We start from the raw sequence: 22,966 nt of genomic DNA, 5'->3' as shown, positions 1-22,966 counted from the left end.
CTTATTGGTCTTTTGACCTGTAGATGCTTACCGTATGTCAATAATATGCACCTGGATGCTGAGGTGCAGAAATAGAATAGTCCATTATCCAGCAAAATCTATATTTGAAATGATTTAAAAAATGCGTAAAATCAAGCGTACTAATACATTTGGCTAATACATTTTGTACTAAAACACACAAAGTGAAATGTCGGAGCAGCTTTTACCGCCCCGACATTAGTACACACAAACTGGGGGAAATAATGTGCCCAATTCTTCAATATTTAAAGTTATACCATGTAACTTTTTTTATAAAACAAATCTTAAAATTGTCCTAACTGTTAAATCGCTAAAGTTTTAGAACACCCACTCTGTTATTTTCAGCTTCTGAAGCCTTCTCTTTATATGTTTTCTATGAGTTGTGAGGGGGGGAGAATTTCCCGGCAAAATGATGTCATCTCCCACATGATACACTACCGGCCAATCACAGCGCAGATCATACACCACCGGCCAATCACAGCGAGTCTTGCTGTCTCTAAAGGAAGTAGCTTCCCTCAGCAACTGTGTTTACATTGGTGAAGGAATCTTGCTTGCTACTCCCTCAATCCTGGTCTAAAAATGACGGGAGACGGCTCTACGGATGCATATCGGCAAGGCAGAGGTGCTCGTGACGGCCGCGGTGGTCCGCGGACCCCCGTTCCGGTGGTCCGCGGCGACTCCGGCCGAAAAAAGCAATACCGCTACTGACCATTAGTTGAGCAGCTTCCACAGTACAGCTTTAAACAATTGTTTTGATTTATCCTCATAGGACCTGATGAAGGACCTGAAGTCTGAGCTGTCAAAGAACCTGGAGCGACTTATCATTGGTCTGATGTTGAACCCAGCGGAGTTTGATGCCAAAATGATGAGGAAAGCAATGGAGGTAAAAACAACAACATAATGATTTAACAAAGCCACTTCATGACCAAGAAACTTCATGATCAAGATACCAGGGCACCCTCCTATTGTATACATATACTATGCTATAATTAGCATCTGACAACAATAAACCTCTTATATAGAGACCCAACAGACACACTTTCGGTGATCTGCCTTCCAGTGCACTGGCTTGTGTTGTGTTGTAAAACTCTGGTGTTGTGACAGGGGGCCGGTACAGATGAACACTCCCTGATTGAGATCCTGGTCACCAGGAGCAATGAACAGATTCAAGCCATGAACGCTGCATATGAGATTGGTGAGTACTTTTCAATTCCTCTGTGATACCACCAGTGGTCTTTACCTGCGCCAGAAGTACTGCGCACAAGTACTGCGATTGGCTGGGTATGCACAGTATGTCGGTGTCCTTCTTTGTTTAAGCCCGTAGCCCAATCAGGGACCAGCATTTCTGGCAACATCATCATTAACAGCCAATGAGGGACTAGCATTCCTGGTGATGCATGTGGTGATGTCACTAGCATCGCCAGTGGTGAGGCCAGTGGTGAGTGCACCTCATGGCGCGCTCTGCTGCCACACAAGTAGGTCATACCGGTACATGCCCTACTTGTTCAAAAGGCGCAAGTTGGCACCTTGAAAGAGTGCAGTTCTAGTTTATTCTGTTACTTAAGGATCATACTGATCATGGACATAAATACATGTCATTGGCCCGGATGGCTGACATAGCCGCCTGGGCACCTATAGGCTGGTAAGTGGTAATCCCCTGTTCCAGACGACCTTTGCTGCGTGTCACCCCCTATCTCTCTCCCCATTTCCTGTCAGTCTACTGTAGGCCCATACCTATCAATAAAGTATATGCATGTCATTATCTATTCACTGTTTCGGCCATAAACATCTCCCTGTTACGTCAAAGCTCCACTGCAGCCATCGGGCATTGCGGACGGCGTCAACAAATTAACCAGGGCGAATTTTGAGGTTTGGCGCAACGTCGGCAATGGAGCACCCTTCGTTGATTAAAAAGGGAACATTCCCTGCGTTGACAATGGCGTATTTTCAGCTAGGAATCTTGAATCAATCTAAAATGCAACAATAACCTAAGCAAAATACTGTATAACCACGCAATGATATTTATCATGGTGAATTACAATGTCAAGCAAGTTTCAAATCTCTGCATGTTGACATTCATACACTTTCATAACATGTTGAACTGAATGGAATCCAATGGTTTCCTTGAAAATCGAACAAATGAATGGTAGTGAAAGCTATTTTTAAGCTTCTTGATTTGTGCTTTTCTTTTGTTTTATTTTACTTCTTCTGCTTTGTAATTTTTGTAAACAGCTGAAAAATCATGTAAAAAAAAGAGGATAAAAAAGCTGCAAAAATATGTATGGTCCTTTAATAATTATTATGTTATGTGCAGTACAAATCATCGTGGACTTTTGTTTTGTAGGCTATAAAAAGACTATGGAGGAAGCCATTCATTCAGACACTTCAGGACTTTTCTGTCGGATCCTTGTTTCTCTGGCTCAGGTAAAACTTCCTTTTGTGGAGTGAGAACTTATGTTAACTAACTTGTTTTTTGGTTTCCAGTAAACCACTCACTGGTTGCAATCAGGTGCTGCAGTACAGGAAATAGCTGTTACTTTTAGCATGGACTATTTACTGTAATGTAGAGAACAAAATTAAGATGCGGTTGCGTTCATAACCGGGGATTGATTTGCTGCAGGTAATAATAACAAATAATTAGACCTATTTGATCCTGCAGGGGACATTTAATTGTCAGCTTCACCCAGCTGATTGCTGCTCAAGTGTCTTGCTTCGGGACCCCTCGAAATCGAGGGGTTGGGGGGTAATCCATGCCTCTGCTTTTGATAGGCCCCTCTGGTCAATTATTGTTATCACAGTGGGGATATGTTTTATCCCTGCTTCTGGTTTGTTATTACTTACGTTTGATAATATCCCAATTTATCAGTTTAGTAAAATATTTATTATTTTTTGTCAAAACTGTTCACATGAATTTATTTAAAAAAGAACTAAAAGCTACCAATGAGTCACACCACAACAGGTTAGGCTGTATATCAGCATTCTTACAAATTGTACCCTGTTCATAACCAAAGTTGTTTTACTCTGTTCAGGGTGCACGAGAGGAGGGGCCAGTAGACACTGAACGTGCTGATATGGACGCTCAGGTGACTTTAGAGTGCAGAATATTCACTGTTTCATTATCTTAAAAAATAAAATAAAATACTGAATACCGGTAGATATTAAAGCTGCAATGGTTGTTGACATTGTTCTTTCATTGAACTCCACAGGAACTTGCAGATGCGTGCAATGCAGACTCTGATGAAATGGAAGTCAAGTTTATGAGCATTCTGTGTACCAGGAGCTTCCCTCATCTCAGGAGGGGTAAGTGCCAAGAAGACAAATCAATCAAAGGGACAAATTAACTGTGTGCAATCAAAATGATTAATAATTTAACAAAATGAGTCTGATCTGTGATTATGAGGCCCTCTCTCCTTTACAGTGTTTACAGAATTTGTACGAGCCTCCAATAAGGACATTGAGCAGATAATCAAGAAGGACATGTCAGGAGACGTAAAGAATGCCTTCCTTGGAATTGGTAATTAGCAGATCTGCGAGGCGTGCTTAACCGTACTTGTACTGTACTACATTCTTTAATGTATTGACTATACTTGTAATGTTCTCCACTTTTGTCTACTAAAATACTCAATCAAATGTTTCCCCTAAGTGATGTACCATGACAATTACTGTCAATTATAGTATGGCTCATCCTCAGACATGTATTTATCCATTTCCTTTGCAGTCCGTAGTGTAAAGAACCAGCCGGGCTATTTTGCAGACCGCTTGTACAAAGCCATGAAGGTAAATCTATGTGTGCGTGCTCCTTTTCAAGCAGATGATGCCTTTGTCTATTTTTAACACCAGGCCTTAAGGAATGCCAGCCACATTCAGGGTCTGTAGATGCCAGCTTTAAGCTACTCAAAGGGTCATATTGTCAGTGCACATGGAATATCCCCGGTCGCGCTTTCATTCTGTGTATGCATGCTTTGTGTTGTATTTCTGTGATTTCTTGAATTGTAGCTGTACCACTTACTATTAACCACTTAAGCCCTATATTTCATACTTTGTTGTGCGATGGTGTCTTGCAAGAATAGAGGGGACTCGTACTGTATGTGCATGCATAAATTGAATGGCAAATCGAGTGGCAGATCGAGTGGCAAAGTGAGTTTAACATTGTTTAACTTTGTTTAATGCAATCAGATAGGACTTTTCTGTTTGGGTGTATGGGCTGTCAAGGCCAGAAAGTATTTTTTTGCCACTCAGTAGGCGTTCCTGCATAACTTCCGGGTGTCACGCCATACCCTCTAGAGTGAAAATAGATGATCTACAAGCTCACAACGTATTGCATTTGGACACATTGTGAGCTTGTAGATTTGCTATTGTTTTCAATTGTGAAAAATGGGTTAGAGTTACGGGAAATACAGTAGGTTGAAATGTGGTTTAAGATGTGAATAAACAAGCTCATCTCCTCCTCAGGGCCTCGGCACGGACGACCGGGCGCTCATTCGGATCATGGTGTCCCGCAGTGAGGTAGACCTTTTCAATATTCGCAAAGAGTTCAAGGACGCGCAGGATGCCTCCCTCCATGAATTCATCCAGGTAGAAACCATGGTTGTAAGTTCAAATATTTCTTGTCTATTAACCCTCTCTGTTTGTAGTGTCTACGTGTGAGCTTTCTGTGTGTCCTGATCTGTATAGAGGAAGTTTTGTCCTCTCTGGGGGGATGAAACACATCCTTCTAGTGAGGTGGTGGGGCGTGATGCTGTATATCTTCCTGTGGTGGACTATTAGGTCTGTGGCTGTTTCACAGCTGTTTAGGAATTTCCCCCTGCGTGCTCGACTTCCTCTGTGTGTATACCTGTGTGTGATTGGTTAGCAACCGAGAACAGACAGGAAGAACCCAGTTGCAGCTCCATATTTACTTAGCGCTTAAATCACCCAGAAGAACTATAATGTCATTTAGGGTTAACTGTTATTTAGGGTAGTCGTATTGGTCTGCCAGTGTCAGAATAGTTTCGCAGCAAATTATAAAGTTACGCTTTTTATGTTTCAAATTTCATTTATTTATTTCCACTTATTTTCCTCCTAAATGTAACTAACCTTGTGTTTGTTAAATGAGTTTCTGACTGTTTCCAGCATGTATTGGTTGTGTCACACTACAGTCACAGTTTCCCACAGCAAAGGAATAATGTCTAAAAGCTTCAGACATCTGATGTCGTCATATAATTGTTCAGTGTTCATGTGCGTGCATGTTGTTCAATGTTCAGTAAAGTCCCGAAGTAAAGGACAATTCCTGTTTTATAAATAACCATCTATTCCTCTTTTAATGGTATTTCTCTACCTGGTATGAGTTTGACTTCCATTTCCTTTTGTGTGGAAATAACAGATGACCCAAACATACATTTCAGTGTCACTCAGGCGACAGGGCCATAGTAATGAAAAAACAGGAATTCTCCTTTCATTTATGTTTTATGTTTTATTTCTGCCCAATTTTGTTTCTTAAAAAGTTGTATTTTGTCCCTAGGGTGATACCTCAGGAGATTACCGCAAAACCCTGCTGTTGCTCTGTGGAGGAGAGGACTAAAGCCTGATTTATACTTAGTTCATGCTGGTGTCTTGCAATGTAAATAGCAGATGTACAAGGTCACAACACACCACACTGCAACATGTTGTGAGCTTGTACATCAGCTATTCAAGGTGCACACAGCACACAACCAAGTATAAGAATGGCATAAACGCCACTCAGCCCTGGTACACTGACCTGTGTACCGACTCACAAGCTACCAGACGACTGTGTATTGTGGAGGAGAATCGTCAGTTAATTTGTTGTTTGTCCCTAACTGCTGCCACTCTCATGCCAAACCAAGTGACCTACAGACCTACAGCCTTCCAAACAAATTGTCTGCTGTCATGCTCGTGTTTTCTTGTCAGTCAGGAAATCTTTTATTCGTTGTTTAGTTTTTTCTTTTCAGTTTTTTAATGAAAACCAAAATTGTATAATGATGGTAAATGTAATCTGCAATGCTTGGCTACAGGTCTAACTAAACCTGTTCCAATCTTCTAACTTGTGACTGAGGTGTACATACAGATTGAAGTCTGTCCAGTGACGAATGTATACTTTTATGATATCACCTGATATCATGATATCTACCTGAATTAAATTAATCCAAATCCATGTCATTGCTGTCTTTTTCTTTTTGGTGTGCCATTGAAAAGTATTTTAAGCCATTTCTTGAATGATATATTAAGATTCACAGTTACTGAGTGGTTATAGTTCGAGTTCTTTTTTTTGTACAGTTTGGGCTGTGGGAGGGGACCAGTGGTTCATGTGGAGAGCTGGTAGGGCCAGTTCAATGATTAACTCTGTTGATATTGGCCATGCCACTGGGAAGAGCAGAAAGAACTGGGAGATTGAACATCAGGAAACTCCCCACTCTAATTCACTGCCTACTGAACAAACAGTGGACAGTATGAAACTGTACAGGCTTTTAATAGCTCAGTCTGCAGTGTTCTGCTGTGGTCTGAGGCTATACTAAAACTGTTTGATGATATTTTATGGCAGTTATATACTCATGATGATCTTAATTAAGACATGTAAGGTTCTCCATGACTGGTGCAGCTATATTGCTTTGTCTATCGAAGTACGATGTCAATCCACGACCAATTTCATTATCCAGAACAACACAACAAATGAATAAACAGAATTTAATTTAATTCTAAAAGAAGCTGTGCTTATTTGTTGCTTAGATAAGTATGCAGCTTTCTGTTATATCAGATACTTGATTAAAGAATACATTGTATATTATATTTGCACACAGCTAATGTGTTCCTCATTTCATGCAACCTGGTTACAGTATAATGTGTACACTTGGTTAGGCACCATGACACAACACAGCTGTCAACTGGTAGTGGAGTAAAACACATTCTCTGTTGGAGCCTCTGCGTCAGTTCGGTGCATAGCATGGTATGTTCGAGTGCAGCTGTTGTCAGCAAGCCATCTTTGAGTTAAAAGAGGAAAGGAGAAAAAAGATGTCTGAGGCGAGGAAATCCCCTTCAGTGGGCTAACATCCAAGGCAACAAAATACACTCTGCAGGCAGCAGTCAAACGTTTTAGTGGCAGAGCACAACCTCAAATTGCTCCATTTGATGTTAATTATCTGAGATTAAGAGATCAAATTCAATAGCACATACTAGTTATATTGCAGACCCTGTCAAAATATACGTTTTTGGTGAATTTCCCTTTTGACAGCTGTGAAACTTTATACTTTGTTACTAGGACTACTGCAGCATTTTATACAGGATAAACCAAATGTTGTGATTTACATATTTTTAAGATGTTGTGCAAAAGGGTGGCTTTTGACAGATTTTTGGACCCATCTTGGTCAAATGAATGATAATTAGGTTCTCTCTACTGTACTAGTCAGTATATCTGCAGGAGTCACCCACACACCTTTCATCTGCATTTGCTGCACTGCTCACTGTTCGATTGATTGCAGTGTTCATATTACTTTGCTGTGGTGCATAGAACATGTGCATTTAAATCATTGTGTTCTGCGTGTTTGTAAACAAAGAGGAAATAAATGGGCTTGAATGTTTCTCACTCTCTAAAGGCAGCAGGCCATTGGACACATACCAGGTTCTGTTGACTGGGCTATGTGGAAATTCCCCAAGTCTCACTGTGAAATTGCTTCCCCCCATTCACCAGTTTCCTTAAAAAGTGCCTTTCCGACACACGCAGAATGTGTGGGTGAGTTTATGCTTGTTTATTTCATCACATGAGAAATAGAGAGAATATTTTATTTGTCAATATTTGTTGGGTTTATTCGGTTTTGTCGGTGAACTGAAAGGATTGCATGTTTTCATTCAAATGGTTGTCATCCTTATCTTTGCTGTCTATGGATGGATGGCAAATTCAACAGAGTATATCCATTGTAATTATTATTGCAATTTTATTTATTCTCTTTTTTTCTCTGCAATTCTGTAAGAGAATATAACTACTGCTATAATTGTATCTAATTATATTTAATTCTTTCAATGCTATATTTATTAGTGAATTTTAATCATGTTTTTGAGTCTAAAACATTTGTTGAAATTCACATTTATAATAATGTTACTTAAAGTAAGACCACTTTGGAGAAACCCCCTGTCCAATTTTCTCATTGTTAGAAAGCAATTTGATTAGTTCGTATTATATTCATGCAGTAACAAAAGGATAAATTATTAAAGCTCAACCCAATTGAATGATAGATCTGAGAGAAATTTAAAGGAATAACTGATGTCATTGTTTTGAGATGTCGATTAAAGCTACAGTTGTTTTGACATCCACAGGGTTGTATCTCTACTTTTGAATATTTTAATAATAGGGGTAATAATAATAATTATTATTATAATTATAATAAGGGTAATAATAATAATCATATAGATCTAGTTGAGTTCACATGTCTGTCTCTGCCTCACTTTCCTCTTGGCATCTAATAATGAGGCCTTGAATTATGCTCTGAGAATAATCTATAAGATAGAGACGCAAAGGAAAGGAAACTCTTGCCCACCCACATGATGAGTGACATTACAAATTATTTTCAATGTCTGTCTGCTATGCAGATTAACCAAACTAAATTCAGCATATCATAGCAGGATGATGATCATTATTAGAATCGTGTTTGTCAGAGAGCATAAGTGATGTTAAATTGGAGGTGCAGGACGAACCCATTAGTGGCATAATCTATACTTTTTTTATGTTTGGCCATTTTTTAGAGAGTGAAAGGTGTGGCAAGCGTAGCTAGGCAGACACAGATATTTGCATTGTCATTTCAATGTTTGAGGGTTTTCAAGGTATACACTTTGACTGTCATGGACTACAATACAGCTGTTGCAACATTGCAGACAATGACATTCTTGTAATTACTTCAACATTGTGAATGGAATAAAAACATTTATAGCAGTAATAACATTTAAATAACTAATATATATTATTACACACACAAAGTCAGAATAAAGTAGCCTGATAGCAAAACAATATAGCCTACATAGAATATAAACAATGATGAACAATTAATATATAGATCTATTTCCCTTTTCTTTCTTTATTTTTGCTATTGCTATGATGGAAGTGTGCGGCACCTTGATGCTCCCCAGAGGAAGCCACTTGATTGATTTTGGTGACTCCATGGCCTTTCCTCTATCACCACCATTAGGTCACATTTTCCATTACACATTTCACTTCAAGATATCTTGAAAAGTACTGGCTGGATTGTCGTGGAATTTGTTTCAAGTATCTTTATTGTGAAGCAGCACAGGATAGACCTACGGTTACGACCCCCAAAGAATATTCCCTGATTTTGGTGACCCAATGGCCTTTCCTGTAGCGCCTCCCTTAGGCAAACATTTCTACCTGCATAGGCTATAAGATATTTCAAAATCTCAAATGGCCAGATTGAAGCTTGCCAAGTAGGCTACATCCATGCTCCCCATGGCCTCACCTCTAGTGCCACCCTTAGGTCAAAGGGCATTTATACTCTAGATTTTGACATTACATTAATTTATTTTATTTCCTTTATAGCTTTTGTTATTGTTGACAATAAGTTTGAATGCTCCAGTAGTTTCACGAGGCAGTCTCTTATTACGTTTCTTCTTTTTTTATATATATATTTTTTTATTCAGATAGTACAGCAGAATTTGACAGGAAACGGGAAGAGAGAGACAGAGACATGCAGTGAAGGCCATCGGGTTCAGAAATTGAACTCACAACTCGCTGTCGGGCTGCAATAGAGCTTACGTATGTGGTATGCAGCTTAACCACTAGGCCTTTGGCACCCCTCCCTTTCTTATTTATTTTTTAAACTAGGCTAGTTGTTCTAAATTAGGGTACAGGGATGTGTTATTCAAAACCATGGAACTTTAACCCAACCATCAGCTAAGAAAGACCAGCTAACATTGTCACAATTAATTCAAAATGGCTGACTTAGGGCTTACTGTAATGGCCTTGGGATTTTTTGTAGATCTTGACATGATCCACATGTGTACTAAATTTGTAGGTGAAACAGTAATGTTGAGCCTCATCTTTGAAATCTTTTAGCCTATTGAGCCATTTTGTGACACGCATGTCCCACTTCTGATTCATGTGCAAAGTTTCACAACTTTTTGAGCACTGGAAAATTGTGAGTAGAATAAGAAACAATTCATTGTAGGGCTCCGCCCTGGTCCAGTGATCGGACCTACGGTATATGCTTTAATGTTCAGATGGTAAAATCTTCACATGCACGTTCATGCAGTTGTGGAAAAAGTAAAATTGACTTAAGTAAAAGTACCTGCAATGTAGAAATACTCTGTCACAAGTAAAAGTCTGGGATTCAAAATGTACTTGAGAGTAAATGTACAAAAGTATTGGCATCAAAATGTACTTGAAGTACCTAAAGTAGAAATGCAGAATGTCCCATTTCACAAGTTTTCAAATGTATAAAATGTATAAAAATCTTCTGAAAATAAAGCTCACAACGTTGTGAGCTTTTAGATCAGCTATTTTCAAATAGCCAAAGTATTAGGATGAAGTGGTTAATGCATGTTTAATAATAATCAAAATTTACAAAGTAAAGTTTTCAAATAATTGTAGTTGGGTAAAAGTGCAATATTTTCCTCCGCAATTCTGTAAGAGAATGCCTCTCGATGTAATGGAGTAGTACAGAAAATTAGAAATACTCCAGTAAAGTAATAATACCTCAAATAAGTATGGAGTAAATGTACTAGTTCCTTTACACCACTGCTTTCATGTGACAGTTTGCACATACTGTACAAACCTTACAATTGTGGCATATCTTTTACCGTCTTTGGTGTGGGGGCTCTACCTAAGTTGCACAACCCATGACCAACATCCTAAAGTACACCTGTTAGTGTGAGGTGACACACTGCACAACTCCCATGCCTTCATTTTTACCTGTCACTACTGAGAATCTTAATGGACATAGAATTCATGTAGAATTCATGTATATAATGTTCAGCCTACTAGCCTAAGAGGTTCTAGCTGGAACTATGTGTGGAGCATGGAACACTGTGTAGACTAGAGAATGTGAGTTGGATAAGACACTGTTTTCTGTGCCTGTCCGATAAAACACTGCTCATGAATAAATTGTAACAATCTGATCGCTCCAGTAGCCATGAGCTTCTGGCTGGACATGTTCTCATGGAAATAGCCTTGTATAGTATGCAGGGGATAGAGGCCCTCACTAGCGGAAATTAGGTGATATGTCATAGTTGAGTGTGTGTGTGTGTGTGTGTGTGTGTGTGTGTGTGTGTGTGTGTGTGTGTGTGTGTGTGTGTGTGTGTGTGCGTGCGTGTGCGTGTGTGCGTGTGTGTGTGTGTGTGCGTGTGTGTGTGTGTGCGTGTGTGTGTGCGTGTGTGTGTGTGAACATGTGAAACATGTGAACAGAAGTTCTGTATTTTCAGTGAATGATTTACGGTGTGCTCTCCTCTGTCTTTTTGCATTTAAGAAATAAAGGTGTGGTATTTCTGGGGATTTTCCAATTGGATAATTACTAGCACAATCAACCTGTCATAATCAGTGCAGGCGGCAATTGCTTCTGACCTGACATGGATTCCAGCAAAAGTACTTAGTACTAGTGTTCCTAAGTAACATTAGCGTGCTTTTCATTCTGTGGTAACTTCACAATGACATTTCTGCAACTCTGGAGGGTATTCATTTTTGTAAATCAAATTTTATCATCTCTATATTGATAAAGATTTCTTGTAGCAAGCGAACAGTGAGGTGAATAAGGCATGATCAAATTATCAATAGCAGAGCACTTCCAACAATTTAAGATAGAACTGTATTGTGGCCAACATTGGTAGAAACCCACAATGAAGGAGCTGCTGAATTAATTAAAGATTTACTGTTGTCACCCAGATTTATACCCGGCATACGTCCCAGTTGCATCCTTTAATGTTTTTTTTTCGTTAGTTATTCTATTTATAGTGACTCATAGGAATAGACTACGTGACAACCAGGAATAGTTTGGTGACCACCGGAGAGTCGGTTGACAGCTGGAATGTAGACGGCACCCGGGAGCAGCATGGATTAGTTCCCCAGCCTGTGTCCAACAAATCCATGTGGAGGCCTTTAGGAGGGCCATTCAAGCCGCACGCAGAGCCTACAGCACCACCTTTGCCCAAGTGGAGTTTGCAGTACTACCGCGGCCCAACCACCTGCGGCCCAACAACCTGCAGCAGCTGAATGAAATGTTTGGATCGGGAGTCTGGTGCAACACACAGGTCCTTTGCTTGGTGAGAGCAGGGGCCCGGCCAGGAGTCAACACACAGAGCCTAGTCCTTCCACTCTCCGGATTGGTTTACCTCCCAGTCCCAGCAGAGTAGTTCCGGAGCAGCGGATTGAGTGAGTGGCCCTATCTTCCCCTAATAGGACTGATTGTGGGTAGCTACTGAGATGTAAGTGGGGACTTGATCACCTCGGCTGGGTCACCTGTTGGGAGGGTGTATGATGTTGCTAGACCCGAAACACCCGTCGACCTCAGGTTACATCATTGATGATATGTCCCAGTTGCATCCTTGTGATGTTTTTTTCGTTAGTTATAAACCTTGGAGTGACCTGAGCTGTGTAGCTTAATATTAAGAAGGTACCTGCATGAGCAGGAAATGAGACAGATGAACAATTTAGAACGGGAACACAATGAAGTAAGACGCCTACAGTTTACAGTTTAGGCATTTAGCAGACGCTTTTAATCCAAAGCGCCTCAGGGCGACATGCGACCAATTCTTGGCCATCTGGCCAGTGATGTACGTATATCGGACCAGTTACCCATAGCCTATGGAGACCCCTGGTGCTGGTACCCATATATGGAGATTCATGTACTGTACATGGAGATGCTGTGAGATCCCAAACATGCTTACTCATTTATTCGTTATGTGAAAGTCCTATGACGTCTATGACATCTGACATCATACCCTTTTATGCCCATAGGGCTGTCTTGGCCATATGGATGTTGTTAGTGTGGTATGTGGCCGATGTGGCCTCCATATATGGGCATTCCCATATGAAGTCCTGTTATGGGCATAATATTGATGATATCAGGGAACTCCATATATGGGCATAAAAGGGATTCTGTTAGTGTGACATCACAGTGAAGCCAGAGCGTAATGTCAGAGCGGCAACTTTGGCAAACCGATTCTGTTAAGAGTGGTTGGAACCCTGACATCACAGTGACATCAGAGCATGATGTCAGAGCGACAAACCCATAGAACGCAGGCGTGACAGACAGACAGAGATATTTACGGACAAGCTGTGACCGTTTACATAGGCTACTAATTTGCGACCTATGGTCGCAATTATGGACGTATATTATGTCATTCTAATCCCCACAAGTTTTCACTGTTGATTTCAGTAATGATTCAGCTGAACCCCCCATGTCTAGCTGTGGCATGCAATCAGTTCTTAATTGTCAACTCAGTCAAAACACATCATTATTTATGTTGTCAAGTTATGTAGGCCTACTTTTTCAAAGAGCTATTTGGGTAGAATGGGATCAAAGTGGACAGGCCTGGTGAGATTGGTGACACAGGTGACTCCATGCAGATGACTTGGGGGCCATCTGGAGTATCTTTAACAAGTGATATAAGGTAGGCTAGTATGACAATGAATGTTCTAGCTATTTCGAGTAAGTGTGCACATTGGTTAATAGTGGTGTGAAGAGACATGATTAATATAGTAACTCTAGTTTGAGTTTGCTCCAGTGTTTACATACTGTTGTTAATGCATGGCATAAGGACACGCTGTTCAGCCATTGGCCCGTCTGGCTTTCAATCAGTGCTGTTTACATCAAAGGTTTAGTGAGGGGAAGTCAAGATCCCATAGTCTACTGGGACGGTCGCAATGTGATTTGCTAGTTGGTTAATCGGTGAATCACCTTCACATTCAATATAAAATAAATGTATGAGTTACATATATAAAGGCAAATGTGGTAATACAAACGTTGGTCATTACAAAAAAGGTTGCAGTTAAAGTACTAGTGCAGGTCTGTTAAAACTAAAGAAAACAAAAAATAATGTTAAACAGATCTAAAAGACAAGTGTTATCAGATTACATTACTCAGAAATACCAGTATTAAATGTGTATGGTGGTAATAAATTATTGATTACATATTATTGTATCTTGTATGAAACGCCCCGACAGCCAATTTTAGCGAATCACACAACGCGGCGGTGCGTCCTTCCGGGCCATGGGATCCAGAGGTGGAATTTCCCAGGTTACAGCCAGGAGTATTGAAGAAGGAGGGGTAACAACACTGACCGGGGGGGAGGTAAATGAGCTTGAGTTAGATTCAGGTTGAGGGAATGCATTGAAGTAATGGGTCCAGCAAACAAAAAAGACAATAGACAATAAAGACACGTTAGACAATAATACACGTTGTCCTGATCGAGACAGAGGAGTGAGTGGCAGGGGCGTCACAAGGGGGGAAAAGTGGGACTGAGTTACTAGGGCCCAAGGTCGAGGGGCCTTAATTATTTTAGCTCACTGGTACAAGGTCAACTTAAAGGAGATTCTAAAAGCCTACGGCTTATTTCCACAGGAACCGCACTTTATGTATCTCATATAACATTGAAAGACAGACGGATAGAACATAGTTGTACTTTATCTAGGATGACATTTTCCCAAATTCAAAAGCAGAAAAAGCATAACATCAAATACAAAGGCAGAAAAAAAAGGGGGGGGGGGGGGGGCAGGGGGGCTTTAGCCTAGCTCAGCTAGACATCCACCCATGTTAAAACAGGGAGGAGATACATGTACTGCACCTGAAGGTGACATCTTCATACCAATTTTGAAGGAGGCTAGGGATTTGCTCTCCTTTAAGGCTTGTGGAAGGGCGTTCCACATGTTGGAGCAGGAAACGAATTAGAGCCTTGTTTAGTGTTAAATCTACGTTGATGATGATTAGTGGAGCTGCCTCTGGTGTTGTGATCATGAACAAACATCCTTGACCTTTAGGAAGTAGTTTGTCAGGTACATGGGTATCTTGGAGGTGTAGTGTATCTTGTACACCAGGCCCATTGCAAGATGCTGTACTCTGTCAGCTACTTTGAGCCACCCCACGGGTCCCTGGAGGCTGGAACTCTGCTTGAGATCGGGTCAGTGGCCACATACATTTTGGGGTCCTTCCTTCACATGAAAATGTTTGAGCACCACTGACATAGAAACATAGGTTTCTTAGAAGGATTTGAAATATTCAAAGACTTGCTCAAATGTTCACGATTTTTCCAGAATAGCAGATCTACAAGGTTGCAGCGCGGCTATTTTTCAATAGTTAAAGTACCCAGGGCCCAGAATTTGGAACTGCAGCACTGTTGGTGTTGCATAGTTGTCATTGTCACTGAGCCCCTGTGTGGAGCCGACCAGGGAGGGCTGTCATCATGTCATGAGACTCATGACTCATGGGAAGCAACTAAAGAAAGCAGTGCTCCCTCCCTGGCTCCTTATTGTCAATGAGCACCCATCCTTTTCATTCATCTTATCATGATTCATTTAAACTGAACTGGAAAATGTGAATGGTTAAATTGCATACAAAATTGCTATTACTTTTTGATATCAGGAGGTGGCGCAAGAGACAAAATAATGATAATCCCTATGAGAGCAATATAAAGTGACAGCACCAGCAGGTGACAGTTGTTGACAGTGATTGATAGGATGTCACAAATATTGAGCCCATACTGTCCAGTGCCCACCCAGTCAGAAATGTACCTACTCAATACAATTATAGCCTCTACTCTAGAGTTTATTAGAGCAGTGTCCATCCATTCATCCATCCATCCATCCATATTTTCACTATTTCTTAAACATTTTTTTTTCTAATTTATGGAATTTCTTTAGCCGCAAATTGCAACACTAGATTTCTTTATACTCGGATGAATCTAGGGTTGCAATACCACCCATAGGGATTCAATGCATGAAAACAGTTTTTTGCTAACTGATTGTATTAAACGACTTCAAACTCACCAATATTGTGGCTCTATGGAAAGCTTGGAATTTACTCTTGCTAACTGCAAAGTGTTGGTTTCTGAAAAATCCACCGAAGAATTGTTATGATTTATTTTCTGTCAAGAAATTCAGTTCGGGTGATTATTTTTTCTAAGTGCTGGAGTTTGGAAGCGCTCGTGGGAAGTCACTCAGCAGTCCTGTGTACCAGCTGGTTCTGTCACATAGCCTAATGCAGGAGGCAGCGGGACGTGGTGTTATAGAAGACGAGCGCTTCCTAAGTTCAAGACTTAGAAAAAAAAACATGGCTGCTCGGATTTTATTGACAGAAAATAAATCATAACAATTCTTCGGTGGATTTTTCAGAAACAAACACTTTGCAGTTAGCAAGAGTAAATTCCAAGCTTTCCATAGAGCCACAATATTGGTGAGTTTGAAGTCGTTTAATACAATCAGTTAGCAAAAAACTGTTTTCATGCATTCAATCCCTATGGGTGGTATTGCAACCCTAGATTCATCCGAGTATTCACGATATTCCTGGCCATTCTATGGAGGCTGCCATTTTCCTTTTACAGAGGGCGCTGGAGCATTTTTAAACATCTTTTCACTTCCTCCCAAGTCGAAGAACAAGAGATCCCAAGGAAGTGACAGGGAATTGTCTGTTGCCAGATATTGCCAGAGACAAGCGGCCAGGTCTATGAATAATAAGCCCAATAGAATTAACTAGGTTCAGTTTTACTACTTTACATTTACATTTGAAAATAGCAGATCAGCAAGCTCACAATGTGTCACATTGTGACACATTGTGAGCTTGTATATTTGATATTTAAAAAATATAGAGGAAAGAAAAAACGAAAATAATTTGAATATTTTTGAAACATTTTAACAACACAAATCTGTGTGGCGGTCCCTGGCACCACATATTTTCAGATGGGGGTTTGCGACTGTGGACAAATCTGTTAATCTGGGGTCCTTGATATGAAAAGATTTGGGAACCACTGGTTTAAAAAATATTAGAAAGTAAGCCCAATAAACAACGACACCAATTGCTTATTATAAGCAGACATGGCAACACCGGTTCATTCAGAGCCAAGAGCCCAGAGTGCCTCTACTGACACTTTAATGCAAGGACACAGGAAACCAAATGATGTTTTTTATTTTCTTTCAGGATATGAACAGGAAGCCGGGGGCGGGGCCAGGAATATCGTGAATAAAGAAATCTAGTGTTGCAATTTGCGGCTAGAATTTCTTTATAGATTTTTATTCTATTGATTTATTTATGAAATTACTTAGATAAATCATTGGCTTTTTTCTTCATGACACTTTTTGCTTTTCTGAAAATGTTTTGAAATAATAAAAAATAAAAATCAATTTGTAGGAAACCAAAAATTAAGGGACCCATAAAAATCCCCGACCATAGGTCCCGACCCAGTGCTTGGAAACCAGACTGTGTATAGAGTAGACGTCAAAACCTGAAGCTCTCGAACGTGACCAAGCGGACTTCCCCTTCTTCCATGTACTCCTTGGGTTACACAGCATCGTAGAACCACTTCCGCAATACGCTGTCTGGGCAGAAGAAGAAGAGAGGCCACTCAGGCTGAAAGGTAGCTGGGCAAAAAGCAGGAGACACCTCTTTGTTCTACGGTTTGTCCTTTTAAAACTCAGACATATTCGCTCGAAATGAAGCGGCCGCGTGACTGACGTGGGGACTGCTGTCCTGTCCCCCACGCATTGTGTAGCGTTAGCTGAACAGCAGCCAGCTAACGCTGTTGCTAAGCTATTTGCATGACAACAGCGAAAACTAATATTAGCCGTCATTAGCCACCACTGGCTAGCCTGTATTGTAGCAGAGACACTTGTTTATTTGCCAGCCCGATGGTTGTGTGTGTGTGACTGTTTGTTAGACCTACAGCTATCCTCTGTTGTTGTTTTTTCTTTTTTTTCCTTCTTTTTTACTTACTACATTTCCCAGGATGGTGTCTTACCCAAGATTCCCAATGTAGCTAACATGAACGTTGGCTCACATTTGCCAGATGTTGTCAGTTGGAAGCTAGGAGGCTTGCATGGCAACTGTATGGATGCTGCTTTAAATAGTACTAGGGAGGGAGGGAGGGAGAGAGAGAGAGAGAGGGAGGGATGCTGATGTTCCTTTTGTTGCCATCTAGCCCTGATACAGGACCAGCTGGTTGTGTGGGTATACTTTGCGAGAGACAACACAACCTACTCCTACTGTATTATGATCAATGGGCCCTGTATTAGGGCAGGTATCCACAGGAGGAGAGACAGCAACGCAAAGTGGTTCTCAAACATTTTCCATGTCAGGGACCCCAACTTGAAAAGGTTTTGTGCTAGGTAGAGAGAGCATTCTTGTTGTTGGATGAGATTTTGTACAGAGTTCTACACTGTACTGTACCTAGGGCCATAACAGTGAGTGGAGCGAGTGATCGGAATAGTCATTCTTATGTATTCTTTCTTTTGGCGAACTTCTAGCTGTTAAATAATAGTGAAATGAAACCTCGGTCCCCACCTTGAGAACCGAACAACTAAAGGGTCCTGTATCTGAGATAGTTGCCATCCTTTGCTCACCATGATATCTTTGCCACTAACCTGTCAATTGGTCCTTACTCCTTATCCTCTTTGCTGACTGGAACCGTTAGACTTCACCATTCAATGAATTATGAACGAAGAGAGGAAACGAGGTCGAAAAGAATCCAAGGGGGTACAGTAACTCTTTATACGGGTTGGCTGGTGCATGAAGCGTAAACCTCTGTCATTATGGCCAGTGATGGGAGCATTGCATCGCTGTGTATTTCTCAGTGACCATGTTACAGTGGAGTTCCAGTGTTGTCAAAACTTGGCAGTGATGAATTCACCTCATACATCTTCAGTGCTTAAACATGTGACTTTACGATGCATGATCACTGGCTTGACATTTGAGATAATTCATTGCTTTCATGGCTTATCTTTCATACTTTTATAATGTGATTCTGTGCAGCATTCAAGTCGCTTCCATTAATTGCTTTTTTGCAGAAGTCCCCGTGTGATGGTGCCATTCAAATATCACCCTTTGCATTGTAAATAGTGAAGTGCGAGGAGTGACACTTCAAAGATATTATGTAACATGCAGTATGCTCTTATTTCGACGGCCTGCTGCTATCACAGTTGTGTTTGTTTTCTGTTAAGGTCAAATGCCAAATGGCCATGCATTGTTTTTTTTTGTTTTTTTTTTGTTTTTTTAACAGTGTCCAGTAACTGTTTTTAAACAGCTGTTGTTGTGTCTTCTCAGTTCAGAGCAGCATGCCTTTTGAGTGACGCAGTGGCGATGGAAGGGAAAGGCCCGTACCGCATATATGACCCAGGCGGGAGTGAGGCGAAGGCCAGAGAAGAGGCCGGCGGGGGAAGCAGCTATCGACAGCTACTGGAGGAGAACAGCATCCTAAGGGAGCGGATGAAGGGACTAAAGAGCTTAGGTAGGTGCCTAAAAACAGCATGGTTAAATCATGGCTGTGGACTGAGGTTAAGTGCCAGCTGCTCGACTCACTGACATTGACTGTTGTACACGTGGCAGCCATTTTGCTCTTACCTCACACTCGAGGTAGGTGGAGTTTCAGCGGTGGTGCTGTCACAATGGCGAGTAGCTAAACTGGCTGAGGTTTTGGACGAGGTTGACGCCCCCTCGCGGCTTGGGAGCTTTTGGCTACGCCCCCTTCATGGTAGAGTTTTTGATTGTAGCAAAATTCTCATAAAATACCAAAGAAGTGTTTATTTTTTTAATATACAAGTCGCCCACTTCCACTGTGCTTTCTGCGGAGACGCGCATTTAACATAGAATGACAGACAAATAAAACGCAGTAGGCATACTATGCAGGAAAAAAGGGGGAAAATACCAAAGAAGTGTTTATTTTTGTATTCACACGTCGCTCGCTACCACTGTGCTTTCAGCGAAGACGCGCTTGACACAAGTGGTCTCCCACTCTCCCTCTCTCTTTTGCATCGCGAGCCTAGGCTGAGCGTCAACCTTGTCCAAAACCTCAGCCGATTTAGCTCCCTGCTTCACAATGCACCACCGCTGTTTGCATACATGGTCAATAGTGTTGACAGCGCATCCTGACCTGGATGATTTGTATGTGTGCAAAATGGTGAAATATATGTCGGGAAGCTTCAGGTTTCCTTTCTAGCGAGTCCTAAATTCTTCAGAAGTCATCTAGTAGATTCATGGAGCTGCGTTTAAAATGGGTGAACTTGAAGTGGACACCCCATACATTTTTAATTCTTGGCCAATGGAGATGCATCATGCGCAGGCAGGGGAAGGGATGCCATTGTCTTGAGCCACAAAAGGAGGAATGCAGTGACACCTGATTCCGTTTACCGATATCGTGCTGCTGTGATGTTGCCCATGTCAAGGGAGCCTCCCTCAAGTAAATGTTCTAAGAACGTCTGATGGCTCCTTTCCTTTCATGAGTCACCCGATAAATACCAAGTTACAGCACAGCTAGGTTCTCATGAAGCTTGTTCTTCGCCATATCTTATTTGATGACTTCTCATCGGACTACTGGTTAACCTGCTTACACTGTCTGGTTTCGGTGACGCAGGCCTACCCTCTCACGTTGAAATTAATTATTAAAATGGGTTAAGTGATGAGATAATGTGTCAATGTGTGCTCACTGATGATGATGTGTTGTGTATAGGCGACCTGCTGGAGGAGTCCCAGTCAGAGGCCTCAAAGCTTCGTCAGAGAGTAGAAGAGCTGGTGAGGGACAACGAGGCCCTCAAATCGTCCAGCTTTGCTGCCAGCATGTGTATGGGCGTTCACACCGAGTCCCAAGGGACGTGTCACACCTTCACTGGTAAAGATAACTTTTTGCTTGGCAAGCCACCGACGCCCATATTACACATTGCAACCATGTTGCTCCTATATAACTTTCTCTATGGAGATACGCAAGGTTAATATTAACTCTGGATCTTCCCAGGCCAGGGTAAGCTTCACGGAAATGCCAGTGCAGACCAGAAAGAAGAGCAGCCGTGCTCTTCAGGGAAGGCTCTCCAATCGGAAAAGCCCAATGTGAGTTATGTTAAGAAGAGTACAGGTGACACGGGGTTGCTGTCAGTAAAATGTTAAGCATTTTGTGTGTGTTTTTTTTATGAGTGAACAAACAGGTTTGTATGGTAATCAGTAACATCAGGTGTTCCTTTGGATGTTTGTCTCTGCGGGTATTGGGAGGCTCTGTCTGTGGTAAACCGAAACACATAAGTGTTTATCCTTAGAGGCTCACTGTTGCTATGTTTTGAACTTGAGGCACTGCATGTCTTGAGTAGTTTTTGTGATTTTATGTTTTTCCCGGGAAATGGAACGTGACTCTCTTGTCTATTTCTCTTTGGTCTTTCATTAACCTCTTCATAGGAAGCCTTAACAGAGTTTGAGGTTGTTAATATGGAAGAGAAGACATCAGGTGCTCTTACTGTAAGTACCTGGATTCATGTTACAAATATAATATCCGCAACCAATTATCATATAGTTCTCTGAATAGTCTGTTTGCTTTTCTCACAGTTTAATATAGTTATTTCCAATGCAATGTATGAAATAAACATTTGTAGTTCTGCAGCAAGTTGAACTAAAAGTCCTATTTAGATTTATCTCAGTGCTCATGATTCTAGTGGGTAGGGCTGTGTGATATGGACAAGATCAAAAATCCCAATATTTGTGACCAAATACCTCAACATCGATATTTTAGCAATAATGGCATTTCAAACATTTTGAACATGGGAGATCTACAAGCACACAATGCATTGCAGTGATATGCATCATGAGCTTGTAGTTCAGCTATTTTTTACGACACGGGACCTTAATGGAAAAAAGCCCTGGGCCTGTTTGGTTTATCCTTTAAGCATTCTTTTGTATAAATCTGTGCTGCCATTCCCTTTTTTTACGATATCCAAAAGAAGTGACGACTGACTATATCTAGTCCCATATCATAATATCGATATTATATGGATCTATTCACCCAGCTCTACTAAAAATACAGTTTCTTCATGTATTTCTGAAAGATAAATAGTTTTTTTGTTTCTCTTGCATGTTTTATTATGCAAGACAGAATATAGTTTTCAAAACTATTTACCTATGGTGATATTTACAATATCACCATAGGTCTGAAACCTTTCATACTGGTCTATCCATCCTCATCCACTCATACTCTCAGAGGAGTATCTTCAATCTAAATTCATCTTATGCTCTGTAATTAGTTGTGCTGTATCAGGAACAGATCCTTGGGGCGGTGACTCAATGCTGTTAGCTCCAGCCTGACTCAGACAAGGGAAAGTCCAGAATTATTACTGACCAGAATTACTCCAATGATTCACACACAGCATCCTAGTCAATTCCTTAACTCATTGTTGTGAGAATGTAGTTGTGTCTTGTCACATGGTTGACCAGACATTGACCAGACAGTGGCATGTCTTTAAACCCTAGACACAATTCTAAGAATATACCACAAAATGATATGCCTTATTCTGGTTGATTGTCTTGGTGCCTGTGGTGTGGCTACATTATTGTGTATCTATGAACCGTGTAATGAAAAATAACTTCTGTAATTCAACACGGCAAGTCCCATTGATAATGATAATCCTTTCCTTGTTGAGACCCACATTGACGGCGGCTCAAATGATGAGTAATGGTGGTGTAATATGTAGTTGACCCCAGTGAGTCAGCTGGGAGAGAGAGCTGACTCTTTGGTGACTGTGCATCTCCAGACAGGAGCAGCAACCACGGTTACGGGAGCCGGAGTGATCCCTTTGCTCATCCCCCAGGAGAACATGGAGCTGGCCAGCCAACTCCAGAGACTGGAGAGCTCCTTCAGCATCTTCGCAGAGGAGTCCAACCCCAACCAGCTCCTAGCCCACCTCGGCCGCATGGCCGTGGAGTTTCACCATCTCTCCTCCAAGGTCCAGAAGAACGAGCAGAGAACCTCCCTGCTGCAGGTGACCAGCCAGCAGATCCATCAC

At 41.2% G+C, this 22,966-nt stretch overlaps 2 protein-coding genes across 3 annotated transcripts in view; both read left to right on the top strand.

Annotated features, from left to right (window-relative positions):
- Nucleotides 1-6,140, top strand: part of anxa6 (annexin A6) — a 17,319-nt gene extending 11,179 nt beyond the window's left edge. Inside the window, exons 17-25 of one of the 2 annotated variants that reach the window (XM_080746010.1) lie at nucleotides 788-901; nucleotides 1,123-1,213; nucleotides 2,363-2,442; nucleotides 3,048-3,101; nucleotides 3,225-3,318; nucleotides 3,437-3,532; nucleotides 3,737-3,795; nucleotides 4,471-4,593; nucleotides 5,519-6,140. In XM_080746010.1, the coding sequence (XP_080602136.1) occupies nucleotides 788-901; nucleotides 1,123-1,213; nucleotides 2,363-2,442; nucleotides 3,048-3,101; nucleotides 3,225-3,318; nucleotides 3,437-3,532; nucleotides 3,737-3,795; nucleotides 4,471-4,593; nucleotides 5,519-5,578 (771 nt within the window). In that variant the 3' untranslated portion in view covers nucleotides 5,579-6,140. Of the gene's footprint in view, nucleotides 1-787; nucleotides 902-1,122; nucleotides 1,214-2,362; nucleotides 2,443-3,047; nucleotides 3,102-3,224; nucleotides 3,319-3,436; nucleotides 3,533-3,736; nucleotides 3,796-4,470; nucleotides 4,609-5,518 lie in introns of both variants that reach the window. The other variant, XM_080746009.1, reaches the window with a different exon arrangement.
- A 1,583-nt stretch (nucleotides 6,141-7,723) lies between these two features.
- The window catches only part of tnip1 (TNFAIP3 interacting protein 1), a 31,395-nt gene continuing 16,152 nt past the window's right edge, over nucleotides 7,724-22,966 (top strand). The window contains 6 exon segments of the mRNA XM_080745830.1: nucleotides 7,724-7,741; nucleotides 19,254-19,437; nucleotides 20,656-20,814; nucleotides 20,938-21,029; nucleotides 21,369-21,428; nucleotides 22,715-22,942. Of these exon segments, the coding sequence (XP_080601956.1) occupies nucleotides 19,290-19,437; nucleotides 20,656-20,814; nucleotides 20,938-21,029; nucleotides 21,369-21,428; nucleotides 22,715-22,942 (687 nt within the window). The 5' untranslated portion in view covers nucleotides 7,724-7,741; nucleotides 19,254-19,289.

This window comes from Nannobrachium achirus (assembly GCF_963921795.1).
Source record: "Nannobrachium achirus genome assembly, chromosome: 17".
NCBI classification, from domain to species: Eukaryota; Metazoa; Chordata; class Actinopteri; order Myctophiformes; family Myctophidae; genus Nannobrachium; species Nannobrachium achirus.
This window is presented reverse-complemented; position numbering and strand designations above follow the sequence as displayed.